This window comes from Ochotona princeps, chromosome 8, assembly GCF_030435755.1.
Source record: "Ochotona princeps isolate mOchPri1 chromosome 8, mOchPri1.hap1, whole genome shotgun sequence".
NCBI lineage: Eukaryota > Metazoa > Chordata > Mammalia > Lagomorpha > Ochotonidae > Ochotona > Ochotona princeps.
Genome location: NC_080839.1, coordinates 24,967,720 through 24,994,322, shown reverse-complemented (window position 1 = coordinate 24,994,322; position 26,603 = coordinate 24,967,720). Strand labels below are relative to the sequence as shown.

General features: G+C 42.8%; 2 protein-coding genes across 4 annotated transcripts in view; one reads left to right on the top strand and one right to left on the bottom strand.

Moving 5' to 3' along the window:
• The window catches only part of M1AP (meiosis 1 associated protein), a 68,556-nt gene extending 61,602 nt beyond the window's left edge, over window positions 1-6,954 (bottom strand). Inside the window, exons 1-2 of the mRNA XM_004590785.2 lie at window positions 6,874-6,954; window positions 1,407-1,698 (exon numbers count right to left, since the gene is read on the bottom strand). Of these exons, the coding sequence (XP_004590842.2) occupies window positions 1,407-1,652 (246 nt within the window). The 5' untranslated portion in view covers window positions 1,653-1,698; window positions 6,874-6,954. The remainder of the gene's footprint in view (window positions 1-1,406; window positions 1,699-6,873) is intronic.
• A 4,308-nt stretch (window positions 6,955-11,262) lies between these two features.
• SEMA4F (ssemaphorin 4F) overlaps window positions 11,263-26,603 on the top strand; it is a 29,047-nt gene continuing 13,706 nt past the window's right edge. The window contains exons 1-5 of one of the 3 annotated variants that reach the window (XM_004590702.2): window positions 11,263-11,528; window positions 14,067-14,218; window positions 15,124-15,183; window positions 15,411-15,509; window positions 20,191-20,284. In XM_004590702.2, the coding sequence (XP_004590759.1) occupies window positions 11,384-11,528; window positions 14,067-14,218; window positions 15,124-15,183; window positions 15,411-15,509; window positions 20,191-20,284 (550 nt within the window). In that variant the 5' untranslated portion in view covers window positions 11,263-11,383. Of the gene's footprint in view, window positions 11,529-14,066; window positions 14,219-15,123; window positions 15,184-15,410; window positions 15,510-20,190; window positions 20,285-26,603 lie in introns of those variants that run through there. The other 2 variants (XM_004590703.2, XM_058667408.1) reach the window with 2 other exon arrangements.

Below are 26,603 nucleotides of genomic sequence, written 5' to 3'. Positions count from 1 at the left end.
AAAATGTCAGATACCTATACAGCTCACTGACAATGGACTTAAGGTCCATTAGCAAAGAGTGCATTGCTCTATATGGGTACACAGATAATAGCATTATCCCAGCAATTTCCCCAAATTTCTAACAAAGGTTTAACCTGTCAGAAGGACATCTGGCTTGCAATTTTTCCTGAGTTACCAGGTACTTCTGGTTAAAAGCCTATGTGTGATATTTCAGGTTGACCAATGACAAAAGCTTCACTTGGCTATCTTCTCTCCACACCAGAATGGTGCACAGCTAGCATACTGCAGTCTTGGAATGGAGCTGCCTCAAGGTCTCGGACCCCTGGCTGATAATATTCCTGGACTGTTAGCATCCCCTGCCCCGAGACTTTCCTTCCCAAATCACTTTATCTGAGGCCTTGTGCTATGTTCTCTTCAGAGTTCTGCCAAGGTCTGCTAATGGTAGGAAGGGAGAGAAGATAGTTTTACCTACTCTCAGTACATTTCCACTCGCACTCTTTCTTCTTTGCTCTCTCCCTCCACTTCAGGGTCCATAAGCTCAATTGCTTGAGTCCCTGCCACCCATGCAGGAGATCCAGCTGGAATTCTGGCCTCCTAGCTTCAGCTGCCTCAGCCCTTGTTGTTGGCAAATTTGGAGAGTGGGCTGGGAGTTGTAAGGTTTCTATGTTTCTTTCTTTCAAGTCAATAAAAACAAATACACTTCAAATAAATAATTAAAAAAATATCTCTATGGGGAGTTTCACTGGAGTCCTATCTGAGATGTGGAGGAAATATTTTTGCATAGTTAGGAATGTCTTTTTTTTTTAAATTAAATATGTTTATATTAAAGACAGAAAGAGAAAAAGGAGAGAGAGAGAGAATGAGATTTTTCTCCATGTTCCAGTTAACCCCCCAGATGGACCCAGAGACCTAGATGGAGCCACACTCTCCCACCTCCTGCAGAGGTGGAGCTTCAGCGCACACACTCCTATACGGAATATGGGCATGCCAGGTAGGTTCTGCTGTGCCAATGCCTGTCCCACTTAGGGCTTTCTGAGCAAAGAAAATTATGATGAATAGGTAGAGACCTCTGAAGAGAGTCAGAAACTTCCTTCTTCGTGTGTTGACATTTTGAATGGGGTGAAAGGAATTAGTGGTTTACATTTCCAAGAACTGTAAATGTCTAGGTTTCTTTTTGTCAGGGTGGAGGCAGGCAAGGCACAGCCTATTCAAACCCTAGATTAATGCTTTTGTGGTTTCTCTTTTTATCGTACAAATCTCTACATACATACGATGACATCCAGTTCTCACAGTGTCACCTGTGGGCCACTGGGCGTGGGGAACCAAAGTCGCTGTAAGTGCTAATAACTGTGCTCTTCTCCAGAAGTCTCATCTTTGGGATAAAATGAACACACAGACACACTTACCACAAAAGGGAGGATGCACTCGTGCTGATTTTGTACTATGTACAAGCTGAACAGGGACATGCGGTTGGGACCCATCAAGCCACAGGCTAGAGAGAAAAAGTTCTGCAGAGCCTCGCAGAGGTTGGAGCAGATATCAGCCCAAGATGGGAGAGCGATGTGCACAATGAGGAGACGCGGAGGTGGCTGGTAGATCGGCGGGGGAGTGGGATCAGGGGTTTTTTTACCAGTAGCTCGCCCATGATTCATGGTAGCCAGACCAGAGGTGGAGCTGCAGCCACTCCTTGGATGTTTTCTACACAAAGAAAAGAGAAATTATTGGCTTTCACAGAAATGAATTATGAACTCTGTTAAAATAAAGAACATAAATTGAAGGGATTAAGTCATGAGAGGAATCAGACTGGGTAACAAGATTGTCTAGTCCATCCCATATGAACAGTTCTTGGGAAGATCTAGATGTACACCTGTATTCCAAGTCTGAGAATGCTTAGAGATGCTGGAATGAATCAAATTCCAGTCTCAAAGCAAGGTATCTACCTTCACAAACTTGCCTGCTTTAGTAGCATTTATTATACTATAATTAAGTTCTATGATGGTCTCTTGTGAGCTTTAAAAAGGGAGGCGACTTTCTTATTGATTTTTTTTTCATTAGCACCTCGTATCATGTTTGATTTGTATAGAATAATCCTGAAAAATGAAAAAGTGATCACATTTTCCCCTCTTTGATTAAATTTCTTTGGTTGCTCTCATCTTCTAAAAGATAAAATTTAACCTTTCTTCAAGACCCTTCATGACACAAGATGCAATACGCGTTTCACTTCCCGTTGTTTTCCCTGGCTGCTGCACCTTTGTCGTCTTTTTTCACTGACACTTCTCCCCAGGACTTAGATAAGGAAATGCAGATACAGGAGAACAAAGAACTAACATGAAGAATGAGAAGAGACTATCCTTACAAATGCTCAAACACGGGAAGGAGTAGAAGAGGCTCTAATAAACAGCTTTATAAAAATAAATCTGTCAAAATAGCCAAATCCCCAGAAAAAAAAATGATTTAATGTTAGATAAAAACATTTTGTAAAAAGCATTTACGTAGTAGGCATTTTGGTAGGGGGCATTAAGCTCTTGCTGGGGATGTCTGCATCCCCTACCTGTGTGCCTGAGTCTAGCTTCCCATTAATGTTCACCCTGATGTACATTAATGGGAACCAAGCAGCAGGGTCTCTTCCACCAACATGGGCGGTCTGGATTGTTTCTGGTTCTGACTTTGCTCTAGCTTAATCTCTACTGTTGTGGGCATTTGGGGAATGAACACATACACATACAGTTTATATTTCAAATAATAAAAATGAAAGGTTTTTAAATTTTTAAAGAAATAAGCTATGTTGTTTAGGGATGCATATATAGTGATACAACTATAAATAAAAGCTAGAAAATGATTACCATAAAAATTAGAATAGTGATTTCCTCTGGTATAGAAGGAATTCAGATTACAAGGGTTAAAAAAAGGAGGTTCTGAGAGCTTAAAAAGTCTTTAAAATTTTATGGAATACGCATATTGTGAAAAGTTTATGAAAGGCTTAAAGATTTTATATCAAAGTAAATTTTATCTTTTAATTCAGTTTTCCATGAACTTTAAAAAATTTTTATTTTTTATTGGAAAGTCAGATTTACAGACAGAAAGAGAGAAAAGATCTTCCATCAGCTGGTTCACTCCCCAAGCGGCAACAACGGCTGGAGCTGAGCTGATCTGAAGTCAGGAGCCAGGAGCTTCTTCTGAGTCTCCCAAGTGGGTGCAGGGTCTTAACGCTTTGGGCAGTCACAAGCAGGGAGCTGGGTGGGAAGTGGAGCAGCTGGGATATGAATCAGCGCCTATATGGGATCCCAGAGCACGCAAGACGAGCATTTAGCAACTAGGTTACTGCACCAGCCCACCATGAACTTTTTGAGAAGCTTTTTTATTAGTCAGCTTTTTGTTACTACAATGAAATACATGAAGCAGACTGATACATAAAGAAAAGAGATTTATTCGGGTCAATTTTGAGGGTAGGCGGTTCAAACAATAGCTCTTATAGGGTCATACCTGGGTTGTATCATGTTATGATAGGAGTATCTGTGTATCTTTCTCCATCTCTCATAAAGTTACCAGGATCCATATGGCCAATGCCTACATGGAATACAGAATGGAGGCTCTCTCTCACACACACATATATACACACAAACACACTCACAGACTCATGGACAAATAAACACCCAAAGGATTATTTACTTCTCCCCTGTCTACCTACTCTCTTATCTGAAAACATATAGGCAATTCTTATTTTGCATATTCTCAAAATGCACAGATTTCTGATTTTAGTTTCTACAGTTATTATCAGTTTTTCATTAACACTATTCAAATTTCAGTTCAGTCTGAAATGGAATACCGACTACAAGTAATTACACAAACAACAATTGCATCTAGCTTTTTAAACTCACCTAAATCGCTAAGTAAAAGAATAGCATTTGCTGCACATTGACCAAATCTATCCCAGAAATGCATTGGAGGCAGACTCTTAGAAGCTCATGAGTCTTTATTTACTGGGCAGCACTGACTAGTGGACTGCCCCGAGCCACTGCAAGTGGAAGAGGTGAGCAGCCCTGATTAGCTGTGTTCAGGGGGTTTTAAGCAATGATCATCCAATCAACTAGGAGAGCATTGGAACATGATATGAATCATTCAATCAACCAAGTTTACAGCAATACAAATTATCCAGTCAACTGTAGTGGCACAAAACACAGACACCCAATCAGTTTAAGCATCTTGTACTCTAAACAATCAGTAAGAGCTATAGCCTGTCTACTAGTGAACAACTGAACCAGGCGCACAGGTTATTCCAATTCCACATACAGAACCAATTTGGGGCAATTAGCTTACTGCCTGAGCTGTAAAAGAAAAGCAAGACCTCATTCTGGAATCAGATATCACCTATGATAAGTACTCTCACTCCCCTTTAGGGACTATCCGAGAACCCAAGGTTATGAGCAAGTCCAGAAATGTATCTGGAGATCTAGCCTTACCCTCCCCATTATTTATTGTCTGGGGTGTCACAGTACTAATAATAACCCAATAACCACATAAATAGTATTATGATCAGTTTTGTCACTTAAGTCTATCAGTGACTGGTCACTGCAAATCTGCTACTCAATTTAAGCTCAGACAGCAAAGACTATAATTGTGCTTCCTTCTACTCTCTTTATAAGATCACATGAGACTAATATCTCAAAGGGGAAACTGATTAACAAAACTGGAAGTGAAGCAAAGAAACAAGAAGTGGCAATGGGCCTGGCGCGATAGCGCAGTGGCTAAAGTCCTCGCCTTGGACGCGTCAGGATCCCATATGGTTGTCAGTTCTTTCTTTCTTTATTTTTTTAGATTTATTTATTTTATTACAAAGTCAGATATACAGAGAGGAGGAGAGACAGAGAGGAAGATCCTCCGTCCCCAAGCGAGCTCAACTGCCGATGCTGCGCCGATCCGAAGCCGGGAACCAGGAACCTCCTCCGGGTCTCCCACACAGGCGCAGGGTCCCAAAGCCCTGGGCCGTCCTCAACTGCTCCCCTAGGCCACAAGCAGGGAGCTGGATGGGAAGCAGGGCTGCCGGGATTAAAACCGGCGCCCATGTGGGATCCTGGAGCATTCAAGGTGAGGACTTTAGCCGCCAGGCCATGCCGCAGGGCCCGGTTGTCGGTTCTAATCCCAGCGGCCCTGCTTCCCATCCAGCTCCCTGCTTGTAGCCTGGGACAGCAGTTGAGACCGGCCCAACTTCTTGGGACCATGCACCCGCATGGGAGACCCGGAAGAGCCCCTGGCTCCTGGCTTCGGATGGGTTCAGCTCTAGCTGTTGCGGTCACTTGGGGAGTGAACCACTGGACAGAAGATCTTCCTCTCTCTCCTCCTCTCTGTATATCTGCCTTTCCAATAAAAAAAATAAATAAATTCTTTTAAAAAAGTGGTAATGATGAAAGTGAAATTTACACAGAACGTAAAAGGAGTTAGAGAAGAAACAGCTGATTGAGAATGCTGACATTGCCACCATTTGACAGATGCCTCATAGGCAGCCTGAAGGAATCTGTGAAGGCAAACTAATCAACATAGAGAAAAGTGGGTGTGACAAACAGGATGAAGACACCCCTGAGAAAATGACACTTGCAAAAAAATATTCATGATTAAAGGAACTCTAGGAGATGTTTCAGAAAATTGAAAGCACAAAGCATAAAATGTTGGACGCTCTTCCAAACTTGAAAGTCTAAAGCATGCAAAAGGATGCTTACTTTATCGTAAGTTTGACCACGGGAAGCAAGCAACCACAAAAGCTCTTCACACTGCTCTTAAGAAATTCTTTCACAAAGACAGATCAGACCCTATTAAATTCCAAGAGGATCTCTACACAATCTTATTATCACTTACTTGAGGTTAATTGATTTGCATAGTTCCTTTCATAAGTCTTAAATGGAATTTTTAGTGTTTCTACTGTTTTATATAACAATAGGAGAAATAAATATTAGTCTTACTGCTTTATATTTCCCCATACAAATATTAAGAGAGCCCTTAGTTTTTTGACAATAACTTTCAGGGGTGAGAAAACAACCGGAGCATTTCCTACTGATTGGTGGGGCCTCTGGAGAGTTTCAGCTGGCAGTCATTTTGAAATCCCACACCAATATGCAAGCGGAGGACTGTCCTTGAACAGCGCTAAGAGACATGAGCACACATGACCAGTTCCTGTATCACCTATATGGATTTGCCACCAAACAGATTTTAGCTTTATCACCGACTCTTTACTCTGCATTTTGACCCAAACGCCGCTTAAAGGATTCCCCCTGTAAAATGGTTAAACTTTGAACAGCCTTGAACCACCAAAGACCAATGACATCCAAATACACATTGAACAAAATCCACACTCCTCACTCTAATCCCTGAGTGCACTTGTTCCGGTTCTCACTAACTCACTACCAGGTCAGGCCATTCCTTGCCCACTCATTCCAAGTAAAATAAACAAATCTTTAAAACAACAACCAACCAACCAACCAAAAACCCCCAAGTACACACATTACAGCCTTGAGGACGCTGGACAATGTTTGGTTCTTCCTTTGGCCTGCTCCTTAAACATGTCTTGGACTCCAAGCATTCTGCCTTCAAGGGCGCCTCCTTCATTACAAATCTTTAATTACAATAAATTAACAGACTATCATGGGCTCTGAAATGAAGAGGGCTTCAGCCTCTGGGCGTCTGTCCTCAGAGACAAATATCGGGACCGTGCCTGTGGGGGCCCCAGCTCAACCCCAGCTCCGGCCTGCGAGGCGCTGCCTGCTGCTCGCTCCGGCCGTGCTCCTTCCCCCCAACCCTGGCCCCTGCTCCGGCCCTGAGGCGTGGGGAAGCGCCGAGGCGCCCATTTTGGGGAGCGTTTGCCCATTTTGGAGACCCCATTACCTGGTCGTCCCTGCTCGCGGCGTGCCCCCGCGCGGCCCCAGGCGCCCCCTCAGGCCGGCCGCGGCGGGGCAGGGCTGCTCCCGGCCGGCGTTCACCTCAGGCCTGCGTGAACTGGGAGGCTGGGAACCCGCCGGCTGAAGCCCTCAGGTAGTCTGACACGTCTGTCTTTGACTTCGTTCTCAACCTGACGCTGCTTCTTTTAGCTATTCTCTACGCCTCATAAAACATTTTGGTAGCGCCACGACCAATTGGGGGGATTTTTGGTCTCTGGCTGCCCTCCTAGAAGTTAGAATTCGGCGCACATCAGTCGTTTTAAAACTGCTAAATTCCAAGGGGGGATTTTATCCAAGAGAATACTGTTCACCTTTGCTCATTCTTATTCTCACTTACTTGATCCTTCGACAAGCTCTAAGTGTGATCCAAGCTGCCTCTCCTTCATCCGGGTATTTAACACTATCTGGCCGTGTTGAAATTCTCTGAATTAGTCTGCAGGAGTGGCAGACCAGAACTAGACAAGCTGTTTCTTCAGTTTCCCTCTTTCTTTACTACTATTTTTTTCTCTCTGTGCGTTGGCTGAGGGGCAGATTGCAGGTGGGATAGGGCAGTGTTCCAATGAGTGGCTCAGAACTCAGATGTTCCCACAGGAAAAGAGAAAAATTCACGTTTGTGCTAGTCTCACTAAACCATTTTGCCTGTTCAACTGTTCTTCAGGATAAAAAAAAATGCAAATATTTAACTTAAAAAAATTATTGAGAGATGTGAAATTCCCATTTGCTGGTTTCAGCCTCAAATGCCCACAGTGACTGCCACTGGGCTGGGCTGAAGCTGGGAACGAGAAGCTCAGGTCAGGCCTCCTGTGTAGGTGGCAGGAACCCAGTTACTTCAGTGATTGTCAGAGTCTGTGGTAGCAGGAAGCTAGATTCAGGACCAATCCAAAAACTCTGAAATAAGATGCTGGTGTTGCAGGGAATGGTTGTCTGCTATACCAAAATGCTGCCCTCAATACTCACCTAATAATTACAAAACTCTATGTTTCATATTTTCTCTCTCTATATATATTTAATAAAAATATTTAGACTAGGACACTTATAAAAGAAAATACAGAAAAAACATGATAAAAGAAATAGATGGAAGAAATAGAGAGCAGGTGCCTTCCCTGCTATGTGAAATGCCTGTCCCAAAGATCTCTTTTTTAACATTGTAATCTGATGTCTGACAGAATTCCTGTGTTTCAGGGTAGCTTTTCAACTTCTCTTTTTTAGCATCTAGTCCAAATTAGTGTCTTTTTCTCTGATGTTCAGGTGATTTTTTACACTGATGCTAAAATTATCCTTGTCAAAATATTTTGATCATATTATTTGTCTTAAAAACTTTCTATTTTTGCTTTGGTTACTGGGTCCATTACAACAGCCCACTCGTTTCACCAAACTCAACCATCAGGCTATCCTAACTCAACTCCAAACTATACTTACTGTTCATAACTACGATAGATTTCTTTTCATACCTTCTATAAATGTTCCATTCATCTGGAGTAGCATCTATGGAGATATGAGAAGGACTGTGCCAGGCAGAGAGGACTATGATGCAATTCCTTGAAGAATGAGTCTCTGAGGGTGTCAAACTGTAACGGCTACAAAAAAGCAAAGGGCAATTGGTTGTATGTGTCAGAACCTGAAGAGAGAAACATGCTTGGAAATGTAGGCCTTGAAATGGCTATTAAGTTATTATGCCTAAGACTACTCAGAACAATGGTTTTTTAAAGTGGGGATCTCAACTCAGTAGTGGGAATTAAGGTCAGTTTAGTGGGCTACACTCAGTATTTAGAAAAATGGAATAGGATAAAATATAATATGAGAGCTAAGGGTGTAGCTCCTGAAATGAAGTTACACGTAGCATAACACAACTGTGAAAAGTTTATTTAATTTTTTTTCTTTTTTTATTGTTGTGAAAAGTTTATTTTACCAATATATTGTTAGTGTGTATAGTTAAGTATTAGCTAGGTTATAATGTAAAATGAGCTTTTAAAAAAATTTTAAATGAGGATTTCTTTATTTGAAAGAGTTACAGAAAGAGAAAGAGAGAGAGAGAGAGAGAGAGAGAGAGAGAGAGAGACAGAGAGGAAATCTTCCACTCCCCAGATGGCAGCAGGAGCCAGGTGCTGTTTCTGGGCCTCCCACATAGGTGGCAGGGACCCAAATACTTGGACCATCCTCTACTGCTTTTCCTAGGCGACTAGCAGGGAGCTAGATGGGAAGTGGAGGATCCGGGACTCAGACTGACACCCATATGAAATGCCAGTGTCACAGGCAGCAGTTTAACTCACAGTGCCACAACATTGACCCTAAAATGAGCTTATGATTACATATTACTGTCAAAGGTGTTTGAAGAAAGATTTTTTTTCTAAAAAGATGTATTTATTTTCATGGGAAAGTCAGATTTACACAGAGAAGGAGAGACAGAGGGAAAGATCCATCCACTGGTTCACTCCCCAAATGGCCATATTGTCTGGAGCTGAGCTGATCCAAAGCCAGAGCCTGAAGCTTCTTCTGGGTTAGTCTTGTGCTTGGTTGCAGGGGCCCAAGGCTTTGGAGCATCCCAGGCCATAAGCGGAGAGCTGGATGGGAAGTGGAGCAGCTGGGTGACAAATCGGCTGGGATGTCGACATATGGGATACCTGTGCTTGCAAACAGAGGATTAGCCTACTATGCCACAGTGTCAGACTTAATTAGCATTTTAAAATAAAACTGTTGGGCCCAGCAGCGTGGCCTAGCGGCTAAAGTCCTCGCCTTGAACGCTCCAGGATCCCACATGGGCGCCGGTTCTAATCCCGGCAGCTCCACTTCCCATCCAGCTCCCTGCTTGTGGCCTGGAAAAGCAGTAGAGGACAGCCCAAAGCCTTGGGATCCTGCACCCGTGTGGGAGACCTGGAAGAAGTTCCTGGATCCTGGCTCTGGATCGGCATAGCACCTGCCGTTGCGGTCACTTGGGGAGTGAATCATCGGACGGAAGATCTTCCTCTCTGTCCCTCCTCCTCTCTGTATATCTGACTTTCCAATAAAAATAAAATAAATCTTGAAAAAAAATAAATAAAACTGTTGCATGGTCTTGGTAAACTGTGATGAAATCCTGAACTATGATTATAATGAAAAGAATTGATTTAATCCTCATATTCTACCTTGTGCAGTCTGCTTCAGAACATCAGGCTTGGCATGTGTGATCAGTAGAATATGACAGTAGTGATGCTGTTCTTTTGAGGCTAAGTCGAAAGAAAGTGTGGTGTTTGCCTCCCTCTTGGATCACTTGCTCCAAGGAAGCCACTCCATGTAGTGAGGCCATTCATGCAGTCTTCATGGAGAAGTCTGTGTGGAAAACAACTGAGCCAGCTAAAGTTTCCCAGGCATGGAAGGAAGCACCTTGGAAGTGGATCTTCCAGTTCTAGTCAAGCCTTTGGTTCTCTGTAGACCTAGCCCATACCTTGATTGTACTTTCATGAGAGACTGACAGATTACCCAACTTAACTCCTGAGTTTCTGAAACAGAGAAACTGTGAGAAATAATAGATTATTGTTAAGTCACTGAATTCTGAGTTCAGTTGGTCCCATGTCTGAGATAAGCAAGATAAATATGCAATGTAGGGCAGAAGAGGAGAAAGCAAGGATTACCTGTGAGATCATATGGTAGAGCACTAAGCATTGGAAAGAGCCAGGGTTGGGATGGGGTGTAGTGGGTTATGCTCAGGACCAGTGTGGCCTGTCTATAAACTAATCAAAGGGAGGATGTGTCAATAGGCAGTCTTTACTTCTTGCCCTTAAGGGCCTCACAGACTCAGGTCAAGTGCTAGCTCATTTCTGAAACTTCACCAATTTCCTCAGGGAAAACCTGAGGAAAACCCTTTTGTGCACTTAGTGCATGTTACTGGAGTAAACACACATTATTGTGTATTATAGTTCCCTACTTTCAATTTTTACTTTGGGAGCCCCATTACACTGTGAGCTTCCTAAAGAGCAAGGACTGCATATTCTGTAGCATCATATATTTTGTGTAATTCGTAGAGGGCTTGGGAGCTTTCAATAAATAGTTGCAAAAGTAGTAATTTAAAGAAAAGTGGCGCGTGTACTCATTTACTCCCATACCTGGCACTTGTGTTAATGGAGCATCAGGAGCAAACCAGCCGTTGGAGGTCTCTGGAGGGACAGCTCCAGCCCACTTTAGAGGTAGAACGCCCACCTACAATTCGGACTCTGGCTTGGGGCGGGGCAGGGCGGGGTTGCGGAGGAGGCTCCCCTCGTCTCAGCTCCTCCTCTACTCAATTCCAATTGATTGAAGAGGATTGGTCCCTTCTTGAGGGGGGCGGAGCTGGATTGGGTTGCGGACGGCTGGCGTTGACGGAGCTGGGCCGAGGGGACCCGAGTGGGGCCGAGGAGACCCGAAAGGGATCGAGGCCGGCGGCGCGGCGGCCCAGAGCCGAGGCTGCCGGGCGAGCCCCACCAGGTGGCCAGGCGGAGCCAAGGATGCTGGCCTCTGCCGGGCAGCCCCGCCCGGGCCCCGGGCCGCCTCCGGCCTCGCCCTTCCCGCTGCTGCTGCTGGCGGTGCTGAGCGGCCCGGTGTCCGGCCGCGTCCCTCGCTCGGTGCCCAGGACATCGCTTCCCATCTCCGGTAAGGAGTGAGCATCGCCGCCCTCAGCCCTTCGCGCCGCGTCCAGGCCCCGCTCGCATGTCCCTCCTGCACCTGCTCTCTTCACATGGGCGGCAATACCTCGGGGTCCTCAGTTTGGTGCATGATATCCGGCGCTGCCCACGCCGCGGGTGATATCCCCCACGCGGTGCTGCTTGGACACCACCCGGGCTTCGCGCCTGAGCGCCCACGACACGCCCAGGCTGCTCCCATCACCCCTTATTCCCGGAACCGCGGGAGAGTTCAGTTCCTTCAAGATGTGGACGCAGACACTGGAGTCCGGGAAGGGCAGGAAATTCCTGTGGGAATCCCTTCTCTAGATTCCCTCTTTGGTTTCCCTGTGCCCTCGCACACACAGCTGTGCCTGTCAAGCCGCTTTGACACCCATTCTCCTCCAACCTCCATCCAGATCCCCCCTACTCAGCGTTTTATCTTCTCAAAATCGCTTTTATACCCCACCCCTATTCAACCTCTTGCCTGGCTCACAGACTTAACCTTGCTACCCGGTTCCTCAGTCCCTTCACATCTCTAGACCCCAGCTCCCATTCTCCCCGCTATCAGATACCTCCCCCTCCCACACACACCAGTCCTCTGCACTTCTCCGATGTTCTCCACTTCTTCTGTCTATTGCTTACGTTCAATGTTGGTAAACCACGCAATGAATTGTTTCAAAGTTCAGCCTTAGTGATTTTTAATCTTCACAAGAGAAAAGGGGAACATGGTTCTTTGGAAAGATGGAAGAAGGCAGGCTATGCCTAAACGTTGCAAGCAGTCATTGGGGGGTGATTCACATTTAGAGTCTGCTGAGGTGGAGATGAGTGTGGCCATGGATCTTGTTTTCTTGTTAGTGGGTATTAAGTGTTAGTGCCGTGGGCAGACAGAACAGTGAAGGCAGGGACTCAACCTGTTGGGAAAAAAGAAGCAAAACAAAAGCCCGAACCCACAACTGAATCATCACAGATGCCAGTAAATTTAGAGGGTAAACTCAGGCCATAGACAAGGAGACCATGAATTCAGAAGGCAAAGTTGTGGTAAGAGGTTGGTGTTTCAGTTTGTGTTGCAGCCACAGCCACAAGCTGAGCTGATATTGCCAGCCCAAGTTAATGTCCAGGAATCCAGAAAGGTCTAGATGGCAGAAATTGAAGCAGAGCTGGGGTTCTGGAGGGAGGCTGGGTGATTCCAGGGTTGATTCCCCCTGTGGAATACAGCAAGGAGATTAATATAGTGGGATGAGATGGCAGGGGCCCAGAGCAGCATGCCTGGGAATGACTGGCAGGTGGCCATTCTACTGTCTCAGGAGTACTTGAGCAGAGTGAAACAGGGAGAGCAGAGATGTACTGGTGCAAGGGTAGGGTCCCCAGAGCCAGAAGTTGAACTCAGAAGGTAGGCTTATGCTAATTTATTTGTTATAATCTTTAAACAGATATGAACTTAATTTTGTTATACTTGGGGTTCAAGGGAGACATAGAGTCAGAGAGAGAGAGAGAGAGTGAGAAACATCTGCTGGGTCACTCAAATGCTGCAAATGGTCATTGAACTAAATGTGGAGCTGGGAACCCAATCCAGGTCTTCCCCATGTCTGTTCCCGCGGGTGACAGGAACTGAATTACTGAACTGTCACCAGTACCCCCTAGGCCTGTGTTAGGCAGCTGGATTCAGGAGCCATAGCTGGACATAGAAGCCAAGTACTCCAGTGTGGAGGGCAGATATCTTACCTGACATCTTTAACTGCTAGACCCAAGCCCACCTCTATATGATATTTGAATGCTGGTAGGAGGTTTAGATTTTTCTATGATTTTTTTCTAAATAGAAAAATGTCCTAAGGAAGCAGAAAAGGGACCATTTATGAAACATGTCGTGTGTTCCACGTGCTTCTATGTTTGTTATTTATTAAATTCTCCCAACAAGCCTGGATGATGGTGTTTACACATGAGGAAGGTGGGGCTCAGAGAGAGCAAATAACTTCCTGAAGATGATTCAGCTGGTAAGTGGAGCAGCTACATTGAAGCCCACCTTGGTCCGTTCCAGAACCCACACTTTTTCTCAGTATACTGTTTAACTCTTTGCAAGGAAGCAGGCAAGAAGAAGGTCCAGGGCTACGGACAAGAGAGAGGATAGACTCATATGTTGGTGAAAAGTGTGAAACATTTTTTAAGTAAAAAGAAGTTACTACGAAATAGTGTCCAGAAAAAATAGCAAGTTTAGGAAAGTACTTGTACCTAGAACAGAAACTATAGGGTTGATGTTTATGCTGTTATTTCAACAAAGTATTCTTTTTTATAGAAAAATATGTTTGACTGGATTATGGGTTAAGTATTCTGACCTTATCAGTTGCCTATGTTTGGGGAAGTATAGGTAGTTGGCCTATCAAGGCTCTGATTTTCCCACTGATGGTTGCCAAATAAATAAATAATAATTGGAAGAAAACAAAAATCAGTCCCTTTGATTTTGCTCTTATGGATCTGACCAGGGTCAGGTGGTGGCTGATCTCTCTCTCCTCTCCCTCTCTCCTGCTCCTAGAGGCTGACTCTTATCTCACTCGGTTCGCTGTCCCTCAGACATACAATTATTCTGCTCTCCTTGTGGATCCTGCTTCTCACACGCTCTATGTTGGTGCCAGGGATGCCATCTTCGCCGTATCCCTGCCCTTCTCAGAAGAGAAGCCACGCAAGGTGAGAGATGAGAAGGGGGGAGGATTCCAGACTCCATGGGATGTAATTAGATCTCAGTGTTGTGGACTTTGTGGGTCGTAATAAACACAGGGATGGTGCCAGGAGAAGGAGAGTGAGGGGATATGTTCAGGAGGAGGTTGTCTATTTCATTGGCCCGGCTGAGCATGAGGGAGTCATGGTGACAAAGGAGGCTATGAGGAAGGTTTCAGGAGACAGTGGGCAGAAGGACAGTGGGACCATCACAATGGGCCCAGCAGCGTGGCCTAGTGGCTAAAGTCCTCACCTTGAAAGCCCCAGGATCCCATATGGGCGCCGGTTCTAATCCTGGCAGCTCCACTTCCCATCCAGCTCCCTGCTTGTGGCCTGGGAAAGCAGTTGAGGACAGCCCAATGCATTGGGACACTGCACCCTCGTGGGAGACCTGGAAGAGGTTCCAGGTTCCCGGCTTCGGATCGGCGCGCATCGGTCCGTTGCAGCTCACTTGGGGAGTGAATCATTGGATGGAAGATCTTCCTCTCCGTCTCTCCCCCTTTGTGTATATCTGGCTGTAATAAAATGAATAAATCTTTAAAAAAAAAATCACAATGCTGTCAGGAGACAGCTTTGAAGCTTTTTTTCACCATCCATGAGTAAGCAATATACTGTGGATTGTGACCCAGTACTGAAAAAAACATTTCTTGAAATAGTATGATATGTTCTATTCATTAAAAACATTGTTGGTCATGATTTCACAATTAATCATGTTGCTCCTTAGTGGATGTGGACCTCCAGTTAAAAATTCAATGCTCTTGGGATCTCTGAAGTTCTCAGAGGAATGGGGATAGTGGAGCTGTCCTGTCTCCCTTGACCTTGTGGGAGTTTGGGAAGAGGGCGATTCAGAGAAATGATTGCTCTTCCTTTCTCAGATTGATTGGACTGTTCCTGAAGCTCACAGACAGAGCTGCAGGAAGAAAGGCAAGAAAGAGGTAAGTGAATATCCCACCTAGCCCTGCAGTGTTGGTTCAGACCTGATGAAGTGTCAGTCCCCTCTGGTGCTCCCAACCCTGATGGTCCATGCAGAGACTAACACAATGCTATCATCCATCATCCCTGAACCTAGGATCCCAGAGCTGCATCTAAATGTTCTAACACTACCTTATCCGTACCCCTCTTTGCTGCTTCTGATTTTTCTCTAACCATCTCTGACCCCCAGGGCGAATGTCACAATTTTGTCCAGATTCTCGCCATTGCCAATGCTTCTCACCTCCTCACTTGTGGCACCTTCGCCTTTGATCCGAAGTGCGGGGTTATTGTGAGTGACAGGGGTGGGAGGAGAGGGAGCCTGCACCAGTGTAAGTTATTTGGGGGTGGCAAGTGGGTGGATGGGAAGGGTTTTCTTTGAGTGACCATTTCAGGGAGGATGGTTAAGGCAGCTGTTATGCATGATGAGCAGTGGGGTGGAGCCCTGTCTGCCACAGAGGGCGGGAATGGAGGGAGGGTGAAGAAGGTTGTAGAGGGTAAGATATACAAAGTTTTAAGAGGGAATGTAAGGGATGGTGAAGGAAGTTGAAGATGCTGGTTGGGCTGAGGAGAGAACAAGTCTGGGAGAGATTTAAGTAATCAAAACCCACGTTTCCCTTACTCTATGTGAGCTCTATCCAGGCAGCCTGGGTCCCCACTTCTTTTTTTTTTCTTTTCTTTTAAACAAGACTTATTTGAAAGATAGAGTGGCAGAGAGAGAGGAGAGAGAGAGAGAGAGAAAGAGAGAAAAAGAGAGAGTGAAAGCAAGCGGGAGAGCTGTCTTCCATCTGCTGGTTCTCTCTGCAAATGACTGCAACAGCCAGAAGCCAGGAACTCCACATAGGTGGCAGGGACCAAAGTACTCAGGTCATCTGCTGCTGCTCTCTCAGGTGCAATAGGGAACTGGATTGGAAGCAGAGCAGCCAAGATTCAAACTGACACTTGGATATGGGATGCTGGCATCGTTAGCAGTGGCTTAAACCTATAACAACACAACTCAGGCTCATGGGTGCATTTCTTAATCAGTGAAGCTCATGCCTGTTGCTTCTTCCCATAGTTTTTGACCCTCTCTCACCATCCTTCTCATCCTCCACTGCCAGCTTCATTCTGTGTGGGCTAAGACTCTTTGTTCTGATAGCCTCTGATGTCACTGTCCACTAATAACACCTGCTGGTCTCCTGCAAGGATCTTGCCTTTAGGATGGGTACACTGTCAACCAGGATTCCTTCTAGATCCTATTCATTCATTGCTCCTGAAGCCCTAGGCTTCACCACCTTCAAACCCAAGCAGGCTTGGGATATGTATATACCTGATCATGTTTAGGTTAGCTATGCTGAGTAGTTCCCTGGAATTGGTGACTGATTCTGAACTCTCAGCTTTTCCCATTCATCATCCAGACTGGCTCACTGTAGAACATGTTTGTGATGAGGCACTAGGGTGCATCAAAGGCCTTACATATCCTTTTTGTTTCCATTTCTGTTCCTTAAGGCAGCATCTTTCTTGATTCTGACCGTCTACTGTAAACCTTGACTCTTCTCAAGTCTGCAGTAACCCCTGTCACCTAACTATCAGGTTATATGTTATAGGCTACTCTTGTATCTCCAGTTATGTTTATGTAACTACATATGCTGGATTGTACCAGTAAGGTCCTTTGGGCTGCCCTTGAGTTCTTTCCAAAATATAGGTTATAGACTCCCTTTTCCTGGGAAGATTTCCCAGCTCAGAATTGTATTGAAAATCTCTATCTCATTGATGTCTCTCAAATCTAGCTTCCTTATAGCTTCCACAAAGCTCACAAGGTAATAGTGGTACTGCTTTTGCTGTATTCGTTCTTTTCCATGCTTGGAGAGCCCATGGGGATGAATTTTAGAGCCATGGCTTATAGTCAGAGCCATCACTTCAAGTTAGTCTTCTAAGGCCATCTTTTCTTCCTGGCTTTCTGTAATGGAACAGATAAGATTTCCAGATATATTGACACCTGTCAGGATCCGTGTGACTTGGACTACATCTATTCTTGATGAATATCAGCAGTGAAAAGTGAAGTTAGGGATTTGTATCGTGTCCTCCCACAAATTCAGCCCTTTCTCTGAGTACTCCTCTGTAGTAGACTCATAAAATGAGCACTGTTCTTTGATCAAGGCCTGTTAGTAGGGGAATATAAGGAACAAACCAAAAGAAATTAGCTCTGTTAACTCTTCATGCACGTTCTGTGCATCCTCTGTATGCTTTTAGAAGGTGCCTTTACCTGCTGCATGGCAACCGTAGGCTTTTTTTTTTTTTTTTAACTACACTCTTAATATTGAACTTTTAATGTCTTTGGCTGATGAGTTTGAGACTATGTAACTATTATTCAAGAATTTTGATCTGGCTACACAAACTTGTTTGCTGAGAAATGAAGGTTCTTACAGAAAAGGAAGGTCCAACATTGGATCTGCCAGCTGCAATTTCATTCTATGGGGGAACTCTAGCAATTGATAGAAGAAAGTACTAAACCTCAAATGATGACAATAGCAACCATTCAATTGAGTATCTACTCTGTTCCAGGATTGTTAGTTGATATTTTGTATTCATGGTGAAGTTTTATTCTCATTACCCCATCATGATATTTGGGTATTATTTATTTCAATTTCATAAGTAAGGAAACCAAAGTTCAGAGAAATTAGACATGACATCTAACATTATATAGTTAGCAGAAGCAGAGCCAAAATTTAAACTGAGGTTTATCTGGTTTTGCTCTTCTACCCTGTCTCACCCAGCCTGTAGCACAGAAGACCTTGTCTGGCTTTAATTTTTTTGTAACATTTGATGCCTTTCATTTAACAGGGGCCATCTTTCTTTTAATCACCTGGGAGAAGTCCTTAATGTACTCCAGATCCTTGTTGGCTAATGCTGAAAGACCAGTTCCAGCCTCATAGCTCAGTGAGTGAGGGTCGTTTATTCAGCTCTGGCTTTCAGCTCGTGGGACTTGCTGTCACCACAACTGACTGAGAGACTATGTTAACAGCAGTGAAGAATCTCAGCATTCACACAGGCGATACAGTAGAAAAGGCTGGCTCCTTTCAGATCCCAGTCAGTGGTTGCTTTAACCACACAAAATCATAACCTATCTAGCTTTCTTAAAGCTTAGAAACCTGGATGACATGATGATGCCATCATCAGAAATGGAAAGAGGACTAGTTTCAACATGTTGAGTGTTAACAGGCTGTTGGTGAGCTCTGTGAGGAAGCCCAGTAGTCAAATGAAAACTAAGACAAAAGTTTGAAAGACACTGGACTTGGAGAGTTTGGAAGATGATTTTCCTAGAAAGTCTGACTGGAAATAAGAATTAATGAGATCTTTGAAGCATATGTGAGAAGGACTAAGGATAGATCCTTAGGATACATGTGTAGAAACTGTTAAGAAGATCAAGAAATAAAAGGAGAGTAGAATGTCAGGATTGTCAAATAATAGAATATTCCAAGGAAGGGAGTGAGTCAGAAGTGTCAAATGGTGCATAAAACCTAGGGAGAATTTTTTTTTTTATCTTTGGTGAAGTGTAAGGGAGTATTTTTAAGCTTAGAGATGGGAGACCACAGTATGTGATTTGAATAGGACAGAGACAGTTTTGAGAAGTAGTAGAACGTCTTTAGGTTGAGCTAAAGAGTTTGTACTCCAATAGTGAGGCATTCTTTCATGCTCTTGCTAAAAACATGTTATCAAGACAGTGATACTTTGGAAGATCAATCTTGGGTAGACCTGTAGAATAATTTGGGGTGGGGCTAGAGAATAAGGAGAAAAGAGATTACTGTCATAGTTGAAGCGAGAAGGGAGAAAGCAACAGCAGGTATGAGACACATCTTAGAAGTGCCTGAACCTCTTGTTAATCTCTCACCAAGCGGGCATCTCCCCGTTCAGGTGAGGTTACCCCCACCACCTCACAGGTGCTGAGCTTGTCTTCCATTCTACTAGACTCTTTTGATCTCCTCTGGGGCTTCCTTAGATCATATCTACTCTTAGCAGGCCTTCTTCAAAATCGTCTCATAAAATAAAACCTGCTTGCCATGTGCAGCAAAGAGATGAGCAATCAAATGGACAAGTAGCGTACTTTACTCAGGGGGTGTCTATGTTGCTTTTCCAGCCACCATCAAAGTAATCAGGCACCAGCAACACCACAGACCCATCCTAGTTTTTGAATTTTTGACTTTTAGGTGGCATGCCTGCCATTTCTGTGGCATAGCTTTGATTCAGAATCAGCTACTGCCAATTTCCCTTTCAATTACTCCCCAATTGAAACCATTCTTGATTTTCATTTGTAGATGTTATTTTGAAGATTCCTTAGCACTGGACGCTAGACTAAGGTAGCTGCTGGTTAATCCTGGTGGAACTCTTACATCTCTTGCCTGCCAACCAGGTCAGGCCCTGTGGAGTACCTGGGTGGAGGGAGAAACTTAACTACCAAATCCTCAAATATTGGCCTGAGTTTCTGAGCATTCTACATTGATTGTAGATTCCCCTCCCCCATGGGGCGTCTGAGTTGGGCTGCCTTTTATTCTTGGGGTGCCAGTAGGGGAAGAATGGCCTTTGTGTCTCTAGCCCCTTGGCCTACAGATAGTCCTCTGTTAACCTGTGCTTTTCTTTATCCTTCCCAAAGCCCCAGCCTTTAGGATATCTGCCTTCTTTGTTGATCTCTCCTGTCCTGTACACATTCACTAGCCAGTTGCAAACTCATATTTCAGCACTATTTTAGAGGAAAGGCCCTGCTACAGAGTCTTGATGTATTCTAAAGCCAGCCTAGGAGTTCCTTTACAGGGCATGTGGATGATGAGTACTAGATGAATTGAGGGGAGAGGAATGAACTAGTAAAAAAGGGATAGCAGAGGTGGGAAAAGCAAGAATGAGGTAGGGGAAGCAGGGATAGCTAACTGGGAATATGTAATTTTCATCATGAACCTTCCCCATGACCCCTAAACCAATTGCCCCCTTCTGGTCTGTAGGATGTGTCCAGTTTCCAGCAGGTTGAAAGACTTGAGAGTGGCCGGGGGAAATGTCCTTTTGAGCCAGCTCAGCGGTCAGCAGCTGTAATGGCTGGTGAGTGAGGAGAGACAAGAATCTGTGACATCTTGCTCTAATTGCCCTCTTCCCCATTCTAAATGCTGTTAGAGTTTCTGTCTCCTTTCTTTCCTCAGAGTGTTTATTATTGCCACATATCTTTTTAGCCTTTCCTGTTCTTGCTGGAGTGCCTGTGATTACCTGCTTTTCCCTATAGACTATTACTTTCCCAGCATTCTTCCTAGAGAATGTGTCCTCTCTACCTCCAGTGTGTTTCCTCTGTTAACTCCATTTCCTTTTCTCATTGTATCTATTTTTTGCTTATAAGAATCTACTACAATGCATATTGTAATACTGTTGGAAAAATATTAAAAAGAATATTAAAAATTTTTTTCTTAAACAACTCTAAGACAATTTTGATCTACCTTGGCCAATACAGTAGCTGCTAGTTGGCAGTCACTAGCTATTGTGCCTGTTAAGATTTTGAAATATGATGCATAGCTGATAGAAGAAACTAGATTCAACTTAATGCAAATAGCCCCATGTGTCTAGTAGCTAACATATTAGTGCAGGTCTGCACTATTTCTACTTAGAAAATATTTTCTTCCATCCTTTTTAATGTGTATACACACCCTCATGCATTCAGGAACATACATTTTGATGGCCAAGTAACTGTTTTTTGTTCGGAAGAATCAGTAATTACTTAAGTAAATTCTTGCTGTCACTTCCTTTGAGGAAACTGTCAACACTTGCTCAGATGTGGATGGTTCTTTTACACATTATGCTAAACCTCTTCTGGGTAGTGACTGGCTGATTCTTTAGCAGCCACAGAGTAAATTGTTTTCACGCCACAAAGCCTGGATTTTAGGTCAGATCACACTGCATGTGCCCTGCAAATTCAGCAAAAAAAAGTTAGCTGTTTTTCTCATGATAAGTACAAAATAAGCAGATCAATGGACATTTTATGAGAGTGTGTTTGTTGTAAAGCTTTCAAATATCATGCTACATGGACATAATTTTGAATTTTGTCAGGTAACTATATGATAGGCTGTGCTCCACAAGCTGAAAGTTCTGTGTAGAGAGAATTTTTAAGGACAGGTTACCTATTCTATAAGCATACCATAAGTTGATTAAACAATTCCAAATCATTTATGTAAATATATCTAGTTTACTTCAGAGTTTCTGCTATTACCAATATTTCTATAATGAACTTTTTGTGAATAAATTTGTCCTTATTTTAGAAAATCTTAAGACTTCTAGAAATGGATTGCTACCTCGAAGGCTGTGAATGTTTCATGACTCATTATAGGTTGCTAATTGGGCTTTTAGAGAACTCAGTTTACACCCTAAGCCTGCAGTTGGTGTTTTTTTCTCTCACATAAATTTTACAAGAATGCGTTTTTGTCATTTAAACATTTTTTTGTTAATTTGATACTAAAAATGGCGCCTTGTTTTAATATTAATTTCTTTGGCCACGAAGGTGGTTGAATATTTTTCATGTTTTAGTACATATTTTTATTTTTTCTATAGCAGATCTTCTGCTCACATTCTTGGGCCTGTTGATGGGTAAGAAATTAATACTCTAATCTGCATATCCTTTCTTTTGTGATTATATTTTCTTAAGCTCAGTACTTTATTTACAAAACAGAAAAAAAATTTTCTTTGGATTTTTTTTTTCCCAACTAACTCTTGGATTTCTTGGGTGTTTATTTTGATGATGAATGTGGGATAGGGTCTGAATTATATTTTCAGATCTAGCTTATCAGTTGACTTCATTTATCACACTGCTTTTTCTTTCTTTACAACGTTTTCTGCCAACTATATCATACATTTAAAAAACATTTATTCATTTTTCTTGAAAGAATTGCAGGAAGGGAGAGAGAAAGAGAGAGAGAGAGAAAGAGAGAGATCTTTCATCTGCTGGTTCACTTTCCAAATGGTCACAACTGCCAGAGCTGGGCTGATCCAAACGAACCTTTTCCAGGTCTCCCTGATGGGTGCATGGGTCCAAAGACTTGGGCATTCCTTTTGCTGATTTTTCCTGGTTATTAGCAGGGAGCTGGATCAGAGGTGAAGCAGCTGGGACTTGAACTGATGCCCATATGGGATGCATGGGGCTGTGCCTCTGGCCCCATGAATTTTTTAATTAATACTTTTTGATGGTATTTTATATAAAATGAGATTGAGATTTAAGATCTAACATTGCATTTTGTACATGATTTTATCTTTCAAGAAAAGTCTTAAAAACAATATAGATTGCATTCCTATTTGGTCATACAGGTAATGACTTACCTTTTGTGAAAAATTATAAAATAGCATAGATATTTTTGAAACTGGGCATAAAGAATGCTGAATAAATTCTGTTTGTCATGCTTATCATTATCTACTATCAAAACTGATGAGAGTTTGCTTATATTCATCCATTTTTGGATAAAACAGGTCACTAGTTTGTTTTACTTGGTTATCAATATATTTGGCAAAATTCTGAGTTAGGTATTGAAATAATTAAGAAAGATTTCTGAGTTTTAGTGGCTGTGACTGTCCTTTGAATCTACAAAACTGTTTATCAACAAAATTGACTTCTCAATTGCAGAAGTCAGCTATGATTAGAGAAACACTTCTTTTCAAGCAAGGGTAATTTTGTGAGTAATTTCTCTTTGTTTAGCCAGTGAATTTGAATTAGGATGTCATACAGGAATACAAATTTTGTGAGATTATTATAATGTAGAGTGGAAAGAACATTTTCAAAATCATTTCAAACCTTCCCTTTCTCCTCCATCCCTCCCCCACCCAATATTAAAATTCAGGGGTAAGCCTTTTAGCTGGTAATTAATAAAGGTGATTAGTTGAAAATTACTAACGTCAGTTAACTTGGAACCTGTGTGTCTGTAGCTGTGTCAGACCAAAATCACGCTGACTTGTCAGTAGCATGTGTTTCCTCTAGTGGTTCTCATGTCGCAGTTCTCTTGGTCTGACCTACATGCCAGGTCCACTCAGAGCTTTGAGGACTGATCCCTTGTCCTTGCTGCACCTCTCTTTTCAAGACAGCAGTTTAGAAGCTAGTGTCAATGTTATGTAAGAAGCAGAACCAAAATTTCCAGTTAGGATCTGTGAAAATGTCCTTAAAGGCGATGAAAGTGCTTTGAAATTTTAAAAAGAGCTTTCAGTAGTAAAAATATTATAAGAATGTAATTGCAGGGACTTTTAAAATATTGAATGATAAAAATTACAATGTGCATTGTAGAGCATTGAGAAAAAGGAATGTATAAAGAAGAAAGTGAAAACTTTATTTGTATGTCTCTCTTCAAGTAATTGCTATTTTTATTTGGGAGTGTTTTGAATATTTTCTTCTACTGTGCTTGTCTATATGTTTTATGTATTTATAATTGAAATTATTATGCATATTTCATTTAGTTTTTTATACTGAATGTTTTCTTATAAAAATTGTTTAATTATTAAAACATGATTTCTAATAATTACATTCTTTACATTGCTGTGGCTGTACTATACTTTAATGATTTCCATATAGTTATACATTCAAAATTTAGAATATTTCCTTCAAAATAATGCCATAGCAGAAATCTTTTCATTTATGCATTTTTCTCAATTCTTTATATGATCCTTGTTTATTGTATGTGAATATATACAAAAATGGAATTTCGAAGTCAAAAGATAATAAGGGTGGTGTTGATGGATCTGGACAAACTGCTTTGCAGGAAGTCCATAAGCAGTGACAGTAGAGCCTGTTTTCATTGTGCCCTTGTCATTCCTAAGTAATAAAGCTAACATACAGTGACCTTCTCCAAAGCCAAGTTGAGATGTGTGTTGATAAACATAGTATTAAGGAGACTGAACACTTTTGCATTTGTTTATTGGTACTTCTGGGAAAAGCTTTAGAAATCTTGTTCTGAAGTATGTTTGCTTGAAATGCACCTGAGTATAAGTTAATAAAATGATCTTAATGTCTTTTTTCACCATTCAAATTCAGAAAAATAAGATCATGTTGACAGTAATATTCACATTATTCTAAAAACAGCACTGGTTCCTTCCCAGGCTCTTTGGTAGATTATTTTGTGCTCATTCTTTAATGCTGAGGTCCTTAGGCTTCACCCAGGGGCCCTTAGGCTGTGTTGCTGTGACAGCCAGCCCTGAAGCTTTTGTTCCACTTGCGTTCTGATGCTTCTCAAATCTGAATCGGCCTCCAAGTATTATTGCTGCTGCATTCAGCTGCTTTCTAGACATCTCCATCTAGATGTCCTGCAAGAATTCCAAACTGAGTTTATCACTTTCACTTCACTTTCTCCACCCTGTGTTCATTCCACTCAGTATGTGGAGTGATTGCTTACCCAAGTACCACAACAGAGACAGCGTTAGGCGTCTTTGGTCCTCCCATCACTTCCTCAGTTAGGGCTTTTCCTAAGAAGAGTAAAAGATTTTGCTCTTTCCTGTGCTTTTAGCAGCTGCCTTTGGTCTTACTGCTTCTTGTGGTAAATGCGCCTGCCAAGAAGCACAGCTAATGTTCCAGCCGCACTGAACACTGCTAGCATTTTGGGACCAAGCCCTTCTCTTAAATCCATGTGCCGCATGCCCCATGACTAGCATTCACACCTGGTAAGAAGACAGAGAAATCCGATAGGGCTAACAGAGGGAAAAGCAAGCACCATATCTCAAGTTGTTGAATTACGTCCCAATAATAAACTGTCTTTTAAAAAAGATTTGTTTTTCTTGGGAAGTCAGATATTCAGAGGAGGAGAGACAAAGAGGAAGATCTTCTATCTGTTGATTCACTTCCCAAGTGACCACAATGGTCGGAGCTGTGCCAATCCGAAGCCAGGAGTCCGGACACTCTGATGGGTCTCCATGAGAGTGCAGGATCCCAAGGCTTTGGACCACCCTCAACTGCCTTCCCAGGCCACAGGAAGGGAGCTGGATGGGAAGTATGGCTTCCAGGATTGGAACCAATGCCCATATGGGATCAGAATGCATGCAAGGCGAGGACTTTAGCTGCAAGGCCGCCACACCAGGCCCAGCTGGTTTTTTTTTTTAAGGCAAGATAGCCAGTTGGCTTAACTCTAGATAAAAAAATGGAGAATATTAGATAGCTATGTGTGCTGAAAGGCAGCTGACCACAAGAAGACAAGGAAGCAAAGGAAAAGTCCAGCACATGTTTAAAAAACTTGCTTTTAAGTTTTATTTATTTTTATTGGAAAGACATTTACAGAGAGAAAGAGAAACTGAAAGATCTTCTATCCACTGGTTCACGGTGGCCGGAGCTGAGCTGATCTGAAGCCAGGAACCACGAGCTTCTTTGGGGTGTTTCATATAGGTGCAGAGTCCCAAGGACTTGGCCGTCCTCTGCTGCTTTCCCAGGCCATAAGCAGACAACAGAATGGGAAGTGGAGCAGCCGAGACACGAATTGCACCCATATGGGATACTGGCATTTTGAGGTGGAGGATTAGCCAGTTGAGCCAAAGCACTGCCCCTCCCCCGGAAAAAAAAAACTCTTTTTAAGAATAATGAATAGACAATTCCTATTGCAGATCTTTTAAAAGTGATCATTTTAATGCCAGAATGTAAATTTGAAACCCCCAGAATGTAATGAAATATTCATTTAATGACACACATCCTTACCATTGGTTTCAAGCTGCTAGCACATTTGGGAACTTGTGTTTACAGACTTTTTAGCAAACAGAATCTATTCCCACATGTAACTGTGATTTTTTTTATCTTTGAATGCAATTCTTCATTTATACTTTTAAATCTTTTATTAATTTTTTGTATTTCCCCAATGAAAGCATTTTAATTTGGGGATTTATAAAAGTAAGAGATGCAAACTACACAACATATTCACTGAAAACAAAAAGGTATAAAAAATTTTAAAAATCACTTGTCAGGCCCAGCGGTGTGGCCTAGCAGCTAAAGTCCTCGCCTTGAAAGCCCCGGGATCCCATATGGGCGCCGGTTCTAATCCCGGCAGCTCCACTTCCCATCCAGCTCCCTGCTTGTGGCCTGGGAAAGCAGTTGAGGACGGCCCAATGTATTGGGACCCTGCACCCGCGTGGGAGACCCAGAAGAGGTTCCTGGTTCTCGGCTTCAGATTGGTAAACATCGGCCCGTTGCGGCTCACTTGGGGAGTGAATCATCGGACGAAAGATCTTCCTCTCTGTCTCTCCTCCTCTGTGTATCTGGCTGTAATAAAAATGAATAAATCTTTAAAAAAAATCACTTGTCATTCCATTAGTCAGAAACAAGCATTAACACTGCAGATCTGTAGCTCCTTTAACAATTGCTGCTATGCCTGCAAGCATGTGCACATATTTAAAAAAAAAACACAGACATGGTTGAATTATCCCCATT